This window comes from Haemaphysalis longicornis, unplaced genomic scaffold, assembly GCF_048455015.1.
Source record: "Haemaphysalis longicornis isolate Haplotype H1 unplaced genomic scaffold, Haemaphysalis longicornis Haplotype H1 scaffold_11, whole genome shotgun sequence".
NCBI classification, from domain to species: domain Eukaryota; kingdom Metazoa; phylum Arthropoda; class Arachnida; order Ixodida; family Ixodidae; genus Haemaphysalis; species Haemaphysalis longicornis.
The window spans coordinates 73577846-73593202 of NW_027526214.1; the positions used below are offsets into that span (position 1 = coordinate 73577846).

Here is a 15357-nt window from a genome sequence, read left to right on the forward strand (position 1 = left end):
TGATCACAAGTATTTCCACCTCCTGCTCCGCCTTGTCCTACTCCTTCCCGCCTAGGCCGCTAATCTCGTCGCCCCCACCCACAATGAAAGAGAGGGTAAATTTCAGCGTCTCTCACCTGGTTTGAGGTTCCTTATATTTAAAAAAAAAGAGTGCCCGCTATATTTTATAAAAAAAATGCCAAGACGATTTCCTTCGGCAACGTCTCCAGCAAAACTTCATACAGCATTGACAAGAAGCTGCTCTTGGGAACGTCAAGTACGTTTAGGCAGCGGACATTCAGCGTAACACAGCCGTAATGCCTGCGGAGCTCCTTGTACTTAGAGTGAGACGTCATGGGCCGTAGCTCTCGGAGGTTTCGAAAATGCCGGTGTATGACGGTTCTTGTCGCCGAACCTGTCCTCCAGCAGTTGGACGGCACTTTCATAACCGGCCTTCGTTGTTGGCAGCCCGGCGACGGCAGCTGCTGCTTCACCCGACAGGTAGGTCCGGAGGTAATGAAACTTGTCGGTAACGGTGAGAGCCCGGTAAGTGTGGACTGCGCCGTTAAATTCCTCCCAAAACGACATCCAGCTACACACGTCTTCATGAAAGGGCTGGATGGTGAGCATAGGCAGACGGGGTCCAGAGAGCTGAGATGGAACCGTCGTTGGGGCCTGTGGCATGCTAACCGCAGCCGAGGGGGCAGGTTGCGCCGTGTCGCTGACGCCGAGTTCCTCGAGTCGGTACGTAAGGCGAGTCAGAGCCTCGAGTGTCTGGTCGTTGTAATGGGCCGCCGACTCGTACTCCCTTTCCAGCTCCTCAACAAGAACCACGTCCTCGACCTGGGCGTCGATCTTGCTATGCTCCTCGCGGCTACCCATGAGCTTGTCCAACACCTTCCGCAGCGCGAACCGGTCGGAGCAGCTGCTCTCGATGAGTGCTGTCACCTCCGTCAAAATTTCCGTCGCTTGGGCTTGCCTTGCAGCGTGTTTCGCCTTCAGCTGGTCCATCGTTCAGCGAAAAAGTCCGGCTTATTCGCTTTGTAGGCAGCCCGTTCCGCGCGTTGTCTCCCTGGGTGCGGCTCGGAAAAGGACGAAGCTTGGGCGACCGTTTCTAGAAGAAACTCTTCGTCGCCATCGCTCGTTGCCCACGTCGGTGGGAGCCGCTCGTTTTCCCTTGCGATTCGGCACCAAAAACAAACATGTGGGAAAAGGGACGAGCCGCCGAGACCCGTTCTGACTAGTACTTTAATCATACGTAATGATAATGATGATAATGATCACGAGGGAGGCGAGGCGTCATCTTTTTCAACATCCTCCCCCGCGCGAAAATGGCTAGAAGTTTCACGGCGTGTTTACAATCTATGGCGGGAAATCAGTCCACATGACAAGCAACGTTATTAATGTCCGCAGAGGCAAGCAGTGTCGGCAACATGGCCACTTCTGCTTCCACCGATGATAAAGGTACTTCTTACGGCGCCGTAGCGTAGACCCCTTACCTGGCTGTGCAGCCACTGAACCATCTGTGTAGACGAAGGTCCTGGAACTGACGCAATTGCTACTGCTTGTGGGTCCAAAACGGTTTGTTCGCCGCCGGGTCTTTGTGCTCCTCCCAGAAGTACGCTTTATTCGTTTTATTTCGCGCGCCGTAGACTTTTTTGAAATCAAAGGCACTGTCTCCTTTTTTCTTCTCATTCGCTTTAAGCTCTCGGCTGTCATTGCGCTGTTGACCACACGGTGCTGGTGCTTTCTGTTCATCCTCACAACCCAAATCTGGTGCGACTTGGGTCTTGAATGAGCCGTGTTGTGCGATGATCCAGTCTCTTTTACTCTCTTCGGGTCGGGCAGCTTGTTTTTCGCTTTTCTCGCGATATTTGACAGGCCTAATGTGATGCACCGCACCAGGGAAGCGGAATATAAATGGACGATATGGTAACACGGTGGTTCGTTCCTCTCGCTTTTCAAATGGCCCGCTGCCTTCTACTTTATAGCAGATTCGTTGTCGGTAACAAATGTCGTTTCAACAGAACATGTTAACATAGTTGTTTCTGATGTCACTTCACGGCGGTCGGAGTCGTCTACTGTGGTTTATGGTAGTGCAGGTCTCGCTGCACCCCGAGTTCGTCCTTCTTCTTTTGTGCAGTTTTCTCCATCAAATATCAGAAGTTATTTGCTTCGCAGAAATCAAGACTCTTGTCCTTTACAGATGATACACCTTCCGATTACAATTCTCGTTTGTACTGGCCTTCTTGGTTTTGGATTACCAGACTAATATTTGCGTGTGCGGTTTCCGTATTTTCCAGGTGCTGTCTGATCTCTGACGTAGTTCGGGTATTGATAGACATAAAGAGAGCTTGCCGTTTAGTTCTGGTCTCGGTTATGTTCATTTAAAATTTCACTTTTGCAGATATTACCATGCCCTCAAATTCGAATGCGTCAAACATGTCGGGTGGCAGGTTCTCCATGTCCACGGCATTTTCGACATCTCGGTTAATCTGGGTCAATAACTCGCTTTTCTCGGTCAGAGTGTTCAACAGGTCACTCAACTCACGTATGGGAGGTTGCTCCACGCGACAAAATTCTTCAGTTCTGCCGATCACATCTGTCAGTTGCTTCCGGACGATCCGCCGCCTTTCGTATAGGGCCTCCGTGGTCCAATCCAGAGTCACAGACGTCAGGCACGCGAGCAGGCACGCGAGCAGGCACGCAGCCACGAAGGCGCATTTCAGGTCCGCAAAGGCGATGCAGTATGAATTATGCCGGCTCGCTTCTTTTTCTTTAGCTTGCCCAACCTTCCTCAACGGTTTCGCTGGAACGGTGGCTTTATTACTGTTGCCCAGAGGTGAGAAAGCATTGAAAAGTAAGCGAAAATCCGCATGGTGTGGCTCACGTTTGGAGGCTCTTTTTTTCCTGTTCTCCCGGCGGCTCGTCCCTTTTCCCACATTTTTGGTGCCGAAAACCCGTAGGGAGCCCATCGACCGGAGCTTCGTCGGTGCTCCGACGTCCACGGTTTGTTGCTGCTGCTCTTGAGATTAAAAAACATCACCGTGATCAGTTGAATATCGGGGTCCACGGTGCGCCGCTTACGGTTACTTTAAATACTGAATGTCTCTCGTGTTGAGGATTACTATATTGTACAATTACACGGGAGAATAACTCGCCAATTTCTAACGAAACATGTTTTGCTGTTAAATAGGCGCCCTAGGTCGTAGAAACAGACCCAAAAACTGGCTTCACGGACGAGTGCATGCAGTGAGTGTTGCGGTACAGCATCACCTATCATCGAAGAAACAACGCCTACAACCAACACAAGAACTGAATTAGGGGGACGCCTGAAGACGACACTCACGGATGTGCTGTCAAGGCGTACGTCGACGTGTGACCTAAGACGGAAGACCAAATTATTTTTGAGATTGCTGTTTCTTACAAAAAACGAAGTACTTTTCCTAACAAAACATGGTTCAAACGCAGGGCTTTCTCCCTCAAAACATGAGTAATCTTAACTTCAAAACCGAAACTGGTTCGACCGTGACGAAATGCCACAATATCATATACGTCGGCTACAAAACTCGATAATTCTGTTTTAATTTTAAAAACTGAAACTGTTTTGGGGCATTTGGTACTGTTTACGTATCGTAATAATGGCTATGTGAAACTCATTGTGCATAGCTGGCTTTACGTGAATGTGCTTTAATCTGATGAAAGACTCCATCAGTGAGGCGTAGTGAGCTTGGCATTAGTATGCTTACCCATAAATTAAGCGTATTTCTCTATTATAGCATGTGTACGGGAGACTGGTGACGGAATGATCGATGGTAAAATGGCGTAAATAGAAGACTATGACAGGAAGAAGTGCGTCAGGAGGACCTGCGACGGGTAGAAGATGTGTTCTGTTTTTTAAAGATCAGCAGCTCCAGGGACCAGTAGGTGATGGGCCAAGAATATGGTGGTTAGAACCCCTAACGTCAAAATGGATACTGTATGTCCGGCTCCCGGGTGTCGGGTTGAACCCCAAGCATACGACGCGGGCACACCGAAAAGGAATAGCCAGAAACGACCCATTTTTGTTTGAAAACGCAGTGTTTTAATCAATTATCCAAATACCTTGCCGTTTGACACATATTTCTCTGCAAGACCCTGAAACAGCCTTCCCGTTCGGGAGATGTCTGTTTGAATCCTTCCACAGGGCGCCTTTCCTGCTTTATCCAGCTTAAAAAAACACCCTTCCCATTTGAACCAATATTGTTTTACGCATTCAATGTTTGAAAAATATGCTCTGACGGATTTGAAAATGTTTTTTAAAGGAGCAATCAAGCACCGTGCCAAGAAGTGCTGTAAAAACGCCTCTGCAGAAATATACCTAGAATGTAGCGTACGAACGATATCTACGGCTGACAGAAGTTTGTGAATCAGTTAGTCCGATACTGCGCTCTTAACGTGTTGACAGAAAGGTTGCAGCTATGAAATTGTAGTAGTATAGATACCCAAAATATCCAGTAGGGATATGGAATTGCTTTTTGCTCTCTTGCAGTCCGTATGTGTGGCTGAAAATTCTTACAGCGACCAACGCGTTCATGCTCTCGCGCGTACGACTGTATTAGTATTCGAGAGATCTTTAGCAGATGTGAGATATCCTAATATATCTCCGAAAACTAAAAAGATGTGCACCAAAGCAGAGTATTACAAACTACGGCCTTAAATATATGTTTAACAGCAGCATTTTCATTTGTTTGCAGATATTACAGCCTTGTGTCAGGTCAATGCAGGAGTGAACACAAAGAAATACTTTGGTTGGTAACAGACATACAATTCATGACTGTGTCACAATTAGTGGAAGTTGCTGAGGACTGCACAGCGCACAAAAGAGGAAGACCTAATTATGCAGAATACACAAATGATTGTGAACAAAAAGTTCAGTCGCAATGTATTCCAATTTTTTCAACACAAGACTTAACCAAAACTTACTTCCAATTCTTTAAGAAATCGCTTCTAAAGAAACAGGTGCACTGCTTGTTCAGGTAACTTTTTCAAGTACGATATTTCAAGAGGTAAATAAAAAGTAACTCTAAAAATTGATGTGGCTGATTTGTTACATGATACTGTTACGGTGATTTGTCATCGCTTGAAAGGCTCTTGTAGGTAGTATTCTGGAAAACTGTTATGTGCGCGAAGTAGAGTTAGTAAAGAAAGTCGCATCTAGATAGAAGCCTTGAATGCCCTCGTTTTCGAAGTCTTCAGTGATGGGACAAAAAAATAATGAAAATGCATAGCTTAGTTCTACACTTTTTCTATTTGCGCCGGTTGTCGTCCCTGAAAATTTGCTAATAAAAATTTGGCTACAAGGAACCAGATACAGTGGGCAGAATATTTTTGTTGATGTCATTTTATGTGTTACAGTGTTAATATGTTTGTTTACGACCGTGACGTGCATCAGCGCTATTGTGCAATTAGCTGTGTTAACTCTACCAGATGGCCATTTCGGTATCTGGCAAATCTGTGTATTCTGTCGTCGTCTCAAATCTTCAAGACGATGCCAGAAGGGTAGCGAATTTGTTTGAAGCAAATTTAATAAGAATTACTCTTTGAAAAGTCAGCTAGTTTGTTTCCAAAATCGACAGAAAACAGTGCCCAACGACGGCTTCATTACAATACACTCATGAAATTGTGCATCTCGTTCCTGTGACCATATTTTCTGTGTCGAGTCTGTTAAATACGTAGGTGTACATTTTGAAGGGGGTATTTTGTGGAACACACACATGGCTCTCATGTGTAAAAAGCTTAGAACAACTGCCTGTATGCTGTACAACTTAAAACTTTTGCGCTACCTGGAAAAAGAGAGTTAACAGTATGTAAAACGCGTAGCCAAGAGAATTCTTCATAAATCACACGTGCCGGTTTCGGACAGTGTATTTAAGGGAAGTGGTTTACCACCATTCGATAGATTGTTAAATAAATCGTCGTGCTAAATTATTCCTGGTGTTCGGATTACCCAACTGCCAGTGTTAAACCGATACCTCTGCGGCATATACCTTGATGTATGAAGACAAGGGTTCGCACCCATTGTGAAATGGCTACACGGCCGTAATATGTTCCTCCTATCTTCAGCGAATCGCCTAACGAATTCTTCTCTTCAACAACGCGGAAACAGTTGCGTGCCGCTGCGCTGGCACTAGAAATATGCCGAAGTATTTATGTGTATGCGGTAATTGGTAGCTATTCTTTTGCTCTCTAATTCTTTTTTCTGATGAGGAAAGTTGCACCCATTTATCTGAAACCCATGTTGATTTATTGTATCTTTGTTTGTTGTTTGTCTCCGTGTCTTCTGTTTGTCGGTTGCTGTTCGGTTTCCTTTTTCTTTCTTGTATTTAATTTTTTGTGTTCCCTCTTTTTCTCTTTTTTTTCTTATCGTTTCCTTTTTTTTTGGTTCTCATTTTTTACCGTCCTATATAGTTACCACTGTAAATGAGTGTTTTTTTTTACAGAAGTGAAGGCCCTTGCTTCCGGGCGACGCCACACAAACCCAACTGTAGGCTTTGGCGGCCTCATTTTGCTTCTGTATGTACTCTTTGGTAAAACACAATGATTATTATAATCAAATGAAGGCTGTTACATGATTGGTGGTGTTTCGCAATTTTTGTGAGGGCTTCAGGGATTGCTTTTTTCATTTTTATTTTATTATCAGGGTTGAGAACATAATTTAATATAGATATTTCGGATTCTGTTATTTCGCATTGAAAATTTGTTTTATTTTTTTGTGCTATTCAAAAACATTTTTTCACCAGTTTTCATTGTTGCCTTATTAGCGAATAAATGCGGCAACTCCGCCAACGCTGTATATTTTTTTATTGATACTCACAGCTACGATTTTATGCTTTTGGGGTAATGGGCAAATCATCATCATCATCATCAGCCTATCTACGCCCACTGCAGGGCAAAGGCCTTTCCCATTATTCTCCAATTGCCTCGGTCCTGTTCCAACTGTGACCAATTTATCCCCGCAAACTTCTTAATCTCATCTGCCCATCTAACTTTCTACCGCCCCCTGCAACGCTTGCATTCTCTAGGGATCCACTCTGTAACCCTTAATGACAAGCGGTTATCTTGCCTTTGCACAACGTGCCCTGCCCACGTCCATTTCTTCTTCCTAATTTCTACTAATATGTGTTTAACAGCAGTTTGCTCCCTGGCCCACTCCGCTCTCTTCTTGTCCCTTAATGTTACACCTATCATTTTCCGCTCTATTGCCCGCTGAGTCATTCTCAATTTAAGTTGAACCCTCTTAGTGAGGGTTCATCACGTGTTAATCAACATTTAAAGAGAAGGTCTCCACGCACATTTCCATTTGAAGACCTGTGTACATTGATCTGTAACCCACCCCTTATGTAATACCCCCACATGTGGGTGTTTAAGGTATGAAAGGGAATTGATGATCTAATGCCTGTAAGTACGACTATCCAACAGTAATGGCTCAGTACGTGGTTCTTAACGGCTACCCAAAATTCATAATCCCGATGTTCCCCTCCCGTCCATTGTGCTCCTCAGAACTTCTGCTCCTCAAGTGCAGTCCAACTTGTTTCATTAGGTACTGTCCCCTCTCGTCGGCAAAAAACCCGACATGCCCACACCTCCGGGCGCTTCGTCGAACTAGTTGCCGTAGTACCGATCGACGTAGGTTACAGAATCGTCTCTCGAGACATCGTGTCGCTTTTCACGAGCGTTCCTCTCCCCCAGTCATCGCAACCGGCACAACTTCCTTTGAGAATGACGATAGCCTGAGCTCCTGGACATGCCTAAGCATCGGAAAAATACCGGAACTTCTGCAGTACTGCCTGCAAAGCACATAGTTCTGCTACGAGCAGTAATATTTTAAGCAGGTGAGAGGGACTCTTGTGGGGGGGCAGCCAATTTCGTCATGAAAAAAATTGCAAGGACTGCGATGGAAAATCTCCCCTAAAAGAGCAACGCGTCTTTCGGGAACGTGGGACGACTGTTCTTGTATCATCAAAGAAAGAGCACCAAACAACTTTCTGTCACAGCTAAATTTTATTGAACCACACATAGAAAAAGAAACAGACATCACCCTGCCATTGCACGGCGTAACCACATCGACTAGATTTTACATTGTACAGAATACCCATTCATACCGGACGCTACCTACAATTCGAATCCTACCACCCACATTTACACAAATCTTTTGTGTCAGCTCTCTTACTTAGAGGAAGAAGTGTAGGGTCAAGAGAAAACGACAGGAAGAAAAAAGCCGTAATGCGGAACAAAAAAAACCTATACTCGAGGAGTTTTATACACCGCGTCAAGTGATGTCTGCCCGGATCCAGCTGCAACCATGATAATTCCTGTCCATGGATGCTTCTGTTAAACTACACCACTCCTGCCACCGCAATTTGGCACCAACACTCCAAGCCCATGACCCAACTTTGCTTCCATCCACTGTTTTAAGGAGATATTGAAACGTTATCCCGGATTCTTCGGACGGAAGGAATTATCGCCTTGCACAAGCCAGTTTCAATGCTTGGATCGCCGTTGCCCCAACCGAAAGGGCGTCCGCCACAAGAAAAAAATTCCAATGGAACACATACAAACTTCCTTCCCGTAAATGCTCCGCTAGCTGCTTGGCGAGACTCAAAACTTCTTAGAACACCTCCGACCATAAAAAAAACGAAGTTCGCTGGCCGGCATTCAAATCAGTGCGTCGGCCGTACACCGTAATAAAGCTTGCCACAACATTCACTTGTACAGCGCGCCGGTGTTTAGAACCAAAACAAATTACTCAGAAAATAGTCGTAGAGACCTGTCACAAAGAGGAAACCGGGAAGGGCTGAATAGATCTCTAGAAGCCCTTCCCAAAATCTACCCCCAAGGCCGCCGACGTGCAAAGGCAACTGTGTGAGTGAGAAAAAAGCAATACGAACCTTCTACAACAGCTGCTTTTTAGGTTATTGTCAGACCTGATGAAGGAGCCGTGTAGGCTAGAAAACATTGGTCCGCTTTCAATAAACGTCTTTGATTAGGGTAGTTTTCTCATCTCCAATTATTTATACACATTTGAAATCATTCGCACCCTAATGATAGCTTATTCTTAACTCGCGAAGATCTTCACAAAATGTAAAGTTAAATACATTTCTGCAAAGCGTTAAATTTGACAATAACGGCACAGCGTATTTCGGTTTCCATATGTTAAAGTTGTCTAAAAAATCAAAATGAAACAAAACAGGTAAGAATGCTTATGCATAAGAGTAAGCTTCCCCAAATTATTCATAATTTTTTTTCGGGGTTGAGGGTACAAGGCAGCGCCTCGATTTGAAAACCGGTCTTGAGCTGGACGACTTGGTAGAGTTATGTCTTGGCTGCAGCGCTGCTACCATAAATCATATGTGCCTCAGCCAAAGTTAGACAGGTAAAAGGCAGGTATCTCGACGCACAGAAATTGAGAAATCGTCCTCAATTGCACGCCTTGCGGCGTGTTTTTGAGTGGAACCTGGTATGTCATTCTGGGAACAGGTAAAGGTAAACTGCGAAAGGGGAATCACGTTTTAAGCTGCGTTGATATGGGAAGTAAAACCGGGAAGGTTAAGATGGGAATAGCTTTAACTTGAAGAGCCAAAAAAGAAAGTCCGAAAGGTGGATTTGTGCAAATCGAGGTGGGGAAGAGCAAGTGGTTGAAGTGGGCCTGGGCTGAAACTATAACATCTTCAGCGAAAACCTTCTGCATCGGAGTATTTGCATTCACATTATGCCAGTGCAGAGTCCTTGCCTATCCTAATGTTGCCAACCGTTGTTTCAAAGCTTGAATGGGAAATGTATTTGTATTCTACCCATCCTAGTGCATGGTTTTCATTCATTGTTCGATGTTTGGCAACTGGAATGCAAAATGTGTTTGTATTCTAGCCATCCTAGTGCCATGGTTTTCCTCTATTGGCAGTGACATTGGCCTCGTGTATGGCTTTTCTTAGGAGAATTGACAGATAGGAAAAACAATTTTTGTATGTACCCTCGACTTTCCTCTTACAAAAAGGTCGCCCGCCAACTGGAACCATTAACCATGTCTAGGCCCCAAGTGTGGCTTTCCTCGCTTTCAAATACCGTAAATAAGAAATTTATATACGGCTGTCTTTTTTAGGTATAGAGATTTCTTTAATAAATTGAGGTTGTAAACTACACTGGTTAAAAAACACTTAGTCCTGGAAGCAGCGGAGGAAACTTGTAGCAAGCGCCTAAAATACGTGCAGCGATGCATAAGTTTACCCTATGATACCATAAGTGCGAACAAATATTGTCATCTTGTTCACCGTAATATTGTGCTGCTCGAAGGCTGTTGTTCTCTTTATTTTATTTTTACTATGCGGCAATAATGTGCAACTAGATGGGACGTCAGAAAGCTTAGCTCGGTAATTGAAAAAACTTCTTTTCAGAAACTTAAAAGCATTTCTCCCCAAATCATCGATAATATGAGCAGACTGGGTACACCACGATGCAATATTTAGCATGGGTCGGCCGTGCTGATAGAACCACTCTATAGCTTCGAAATCCCTTAAGTCCTCAAGCATACGGCCCCGTGCACCAGCCATACATCCGTAGTATTTAGGTAGCCGAAAATGCGAATAACAGATCTATTATAGGCATTATTCGGCCGCATCGCGTTTTTGTCGAACAAGTATCGACCTGTAAAGCACACTATAATTTTGCTGCCAATGTTTTGCAGTTTATTAGAGTAACGTAAGTCAAGCAACATGTACGCACCCCCGCTGCTAACTCCTGCTACCTTGTTTATTTATAGTAGACAGAAGGGAGCGATGTGGCGGATAAATGTAGTTTGTGTGATATTCGTGTTACAGAGCGTGCGTAGTACACAGCGGTCGTAATGCTTGTTGTCGAAATTTGCATTGCTAACGAGATCTTTCGTGGCAACCATTATTCGACTTGAAGCGCTATTTTTCAATAAATGTTGTAGTGACAAGGAAGATGTGATGTCTTCCTATGGTATTTCATCAACACATAACAGAGTTCGATGTTGTTTGTGATTGGCTGTACAGGAAAAGGGCGTCATAAGACAACAAAACGTTTCGCACTATTTTCGCGACTGTCATACCGCCAGCACACAATACTTGAATAGTTAGGTTAGTGTATATTACTCGGAGCGTCTCAATTAAAAATTTTTGTGTTAAGCTTTCAAAGTTTTACTCCTATGGAAATGTATCTAGCCTATGAAGAGCCTGACACAGAAATCGGGGAGTTCTGCTGTCTTTACCGTATATCGAACAAGGTTAAAATAAGGCAAGAGAAAATCATGGCACCGGTAGCATTCACCTAAACTCACTTAAACATGTGTAGTGATTTTGTAAAAGGGCAAGGGCTCTCACGGACATACATTCGAGCATGTTGTACAGTGCGGGTGATTTCTTTATTTATGTTGCCACCATAAGTCCCTAGTACATACGCTACTTTATGTTTTTGGGCAGGCTAACACCACTGCTTTATTAAAGGTCTTGAAAATGACTGTTCTTGCAGAAAAAAATGATAAAACTCAATAACGCATTATGTTTTGAGTAGGTCGTTTTGAGAAGCCATTAAAATAAAAGCCGTAAGGCGGGTTTACTGTGGTAATGGTTTCATTTAAATGTGTTTATGCCGGCATAAAAGATCGGTTTTAGAATATTCCGTCCCAAAGTATGCCACAATGGGTCATTGTGGAAATGGTCCAGTAGATACTTCAGGAAAATCTACTACAAATGTGCTCTCTTATATGGTGTTTGTATTTTAAGTCTTTCGTTTGTTTTATTGGTAAAGTGTATATGAACTATCGAGCTATCTTTTACACAGTCTAGGGTTCTGAAGGATTGTCGACTTAACAGCCGTTAGAACCGAGGATTGTTGAACTTACGGCTGATTGGTTGTGGTGCCATATTGCAAACTGACGGAGAATAAGAAGGACTTAACACCAGAACAGTGTCGTAATGTTTTAATATATAAGATATTACTGTTAAGTAAACTTCAAATCAAAATATTTTATGTAGCTAAGAATCTTTGGTAGGGAAGTTAGAACTTCTGTTACGTGTCATTTTTTCTCGTCTTTTGCCGTAACCACGAAAGGCTTCTGCACAAGTCGCTTCGGCACAGCACTGTGTACTCCCACCGAAGTTCTCCAAGTTCTAATTTTCAAAAATATTTCTGAAAGCTTGATGCATTGTTCTCTAATTCGTGATGATGTCCTGGTGTGTGAACTTTTCTTGTTTTATTTCATGCTTTTTTAAAAGGTAATTTCTTATCATGTTTTGTGTTTCATGAGTGCAGTTCTCTTTTTGAGGTTGTAATATTTCAGGTTGATTACATTACTGGCAAGAAGAGAAGTTTTGAGATAATTGCTCATATTTACGAACATTATAGACATTACTTAATAGTTTATAAAAACAAAATGGCGGGCGATAAAACACGAGCGGCGGTATCTTTGTGCAGAAAGAGGGAGAGCGCACTCTGACCGCAAAATTCTCCAATGGTTGAAGACGCTCTCACCATGCGCTCCAATATCTTTCTACAATATAAGAAGTGTGAGCAGGAACGAAAAGCTAAAGACTGCACTAGTGCTACTGACACATAACAAAGTCAAACAAAAATATGAGCTTATAGTAAAGGCCAAAGGCTCACCCAAGGCAGAGCCTGTAAAAGAAAAATAATGTACTTTAGGACGAGCACAAAAAAACGGGAATATACATTTTTGTTGCTTTCAATCATATGTAGGTATACGTACCTATTGCTTCAATTCTATGCGCGCACCAGATAAAAACTGTGCATCAAAAACGCGTGCAGGGTGCCTCTGGGATATTATTTTACCTCTAGATATTGTGAACTAAAATTTCGGTATGCAGGATGTACAAAAGTACTAAAATGTATCCGTTGCAGAGAGAATTTCAACTCAATTATACATGCTGGCGTTCATTTTTGTGGGCATGGGCATGAAACTCCTTGTTAGTTTGTATTTTGTTTCTTGAACATAAATAATTTACAGGAATTCTCGTCTTAGCTCAAGGATGATGAAAACAAATATCGGTTCGGCCACTAAAGATGACAATTTCGCGGAAAGAAACCTGCTTTTTTAACCTTATTTCATCCGTACAGCTGATATTGCGCTAATTGTTGCTGTCCTACGCATACAGTTACGTAATGGCCCATCAGTCAATGCTACAGAGAAAAATGTACTGCTGCCTGTTATGCTCTTACTTTAACAGCTAGTCGCCAGACGTGGTAAGGTTTATTTTGATGAGGGGCTTTTACAGAAATTTGCGCCCACATTTATGTGTACCTGGTTGCTATAAAATTTACCAAACCACTTTTTCACCGATAAAGGAAAAATAGTAACCGCACACAGAGCCATCATGCAGCTCAAGTTACGAAATAGTTGCTACGGGGGCTTTGCGTTGGATATAAACCCAAAAAATACAAAGCGGCGCCGTCAGTGCACAAAGGTTAAGTTATCTGAGTGGTTGGCATGGTTTTCTTCCTCCACTTCTGTAACAACACACAAGAAGTTTATTTCGTTCCAAGTTTTTTTAGCTAATTACTGAAAATATTTTCAATCACAGACTAAAACCAAAGGGGTTGCTATTCGCGCACACCTCGGTGTCGGTCTGCGTTCGGGCGTATTTATCCTCGTAGATCCGTTTTAGTGAAACCTTTAGATATACCGATTAAGGTAAAACACCACTGTTTTTATGCTAGGCATTACGAAACGATGAACCTAGTAGATATCAGAACCACAACCCAATAACAATGTACTATGTCCCAACAGAAACTAGTTTTGGGGGTAATAAAATTGTGGTTGCGGTATACTTACGGTTTTAAAACACTGATGACTTGTGATCACAATTCGAAAGTTAATATTTTCTAAGAGCGCATATATATATATATATATATATATATATATATATATATATATATATATATATATATATATATATATATAGGGTTTGTAAATGAGGGGCTCGTTAGAAAATACAGGAAGAAATGCCGGCAGTCTACAACGCCAAAGATGGCATAGGGGAATGGATAAAATATATTTTTTTTTATTGTCAGTGACGTTACATCATTATTTATTATTATTAATTACGTGAGAAAGAAAGAAAGAAAAACACGCACCCAGAGTGGGGACCGAACCCACGCCTCTCGATCAGATCTCGAATGCCTTACCAATTCGGCTATCTGGGCGACTGTGTTCCGCTTCACTTTCTGGGGTATATATATATACTACAACTGTATCTTACGCTTGAGGGTGGTAGCCAGCGCCACTCAAACTACACGGGGAGAAGGGGACCTTCTTTTCAACCCCCGGGGCGTGACGCGAACGTCTACAGCCTTTTATAAGCGGGTAACTGGCGGGAAACCCTCTTATGCTACCTTGGCATCAACGCTGCCAGAACCGATGCCCTCGCTAAGCTTTCGCATGATAATAGGGTTTGTAAATGAGGGGCTCGTTAGAAAATACAGGAAGAAATGCCGGCAGTCTACAACGCCAAAGAAGGCATAGGGGAATGGATAGAATATATTTTTTTACCGTAAGTGACGTTACATTATTATTTATTATTATTAATTACGTGAGAAATTAAGAAAGAAAAACACGCGCCCAGAGTGGGGACCGAACCCAAGCGTCAGATACAGTTGTAGTATATATAGATACCCCAGAAAGTGAAGCGGAACACAGTCGCCCAGATAGCCGAATTGGTAAGGCATTCGAGATCTAATCGAGAGGCGTGGGTTCGGTCCCCACTCTGGGCGCGTGTTTTTTCTGAGTACACTTTGAGTTTGAGTCCATTTTGAGTTCTGAGTATATTTTGAGTTTGAGTCCATTTTGAGTTCTGAGTACAATTTGAGTTTGAGCCCATTTTGAGTTCTGAGTACATTTTGAGTTTTCAGTCCATTTTCAATTTGAGTCCATTTTCAGTTCTGAGTACATTTTGAGTTTGAGTCCATTTTTAGTTCAGAGTACATTTTGAGTTCTGAGTACATTTTTAGTTTGAGTACATTTTGAGTTTGATTACATATTGAGTTTTGAGTACATTTTGAGTTCTGAGTACATAGGAGTTTTAAGTCCATTTGGAGTTTGAGTACATATGAGTAGCCTAGCAGGCAGCTATGGTTGGCTGTTAAGTTTCATGCGTCACTGTGGGCTCGGAATTCAGGTAACCTGTGGGTATGGCACCAATCGCGATCTGCATGATCGGTTGGGAGGGAGGTGGTTTCTGATTTTTTTTTATTTTCTTGTTGAATTTTTATGGCCATAAGCACTTGCTGTATACCTAATTTTCGCGGCTGGGCGCGTGAGTGATAATTGACTGGTTGGGTCATAAAAAAGGGTTGTCTTAACTTTTC

The 15357-nt window shown here is 43.0% G+C and overlaps 1 protein-coding gene across 1 annotated transcript; it reads right to left on the bottom strand.

Annotated features, from left to right (window-relative positions):
- Positions 1–318: 318 nt before the first annotated feature.
- On the bottom strand, positions 319–990 carry LOC144160683 (uncharacterized). The gene has a single exon (XM_077691890.1). The coding sequence runs from the start codon at positions 988–990 to the stop codon at positions 319–321; it is 672 nt and encodes a 223-aa protein (XP_077548016.1).
- Positions 991–15357: the final 14367 nt, after the last annotated feature.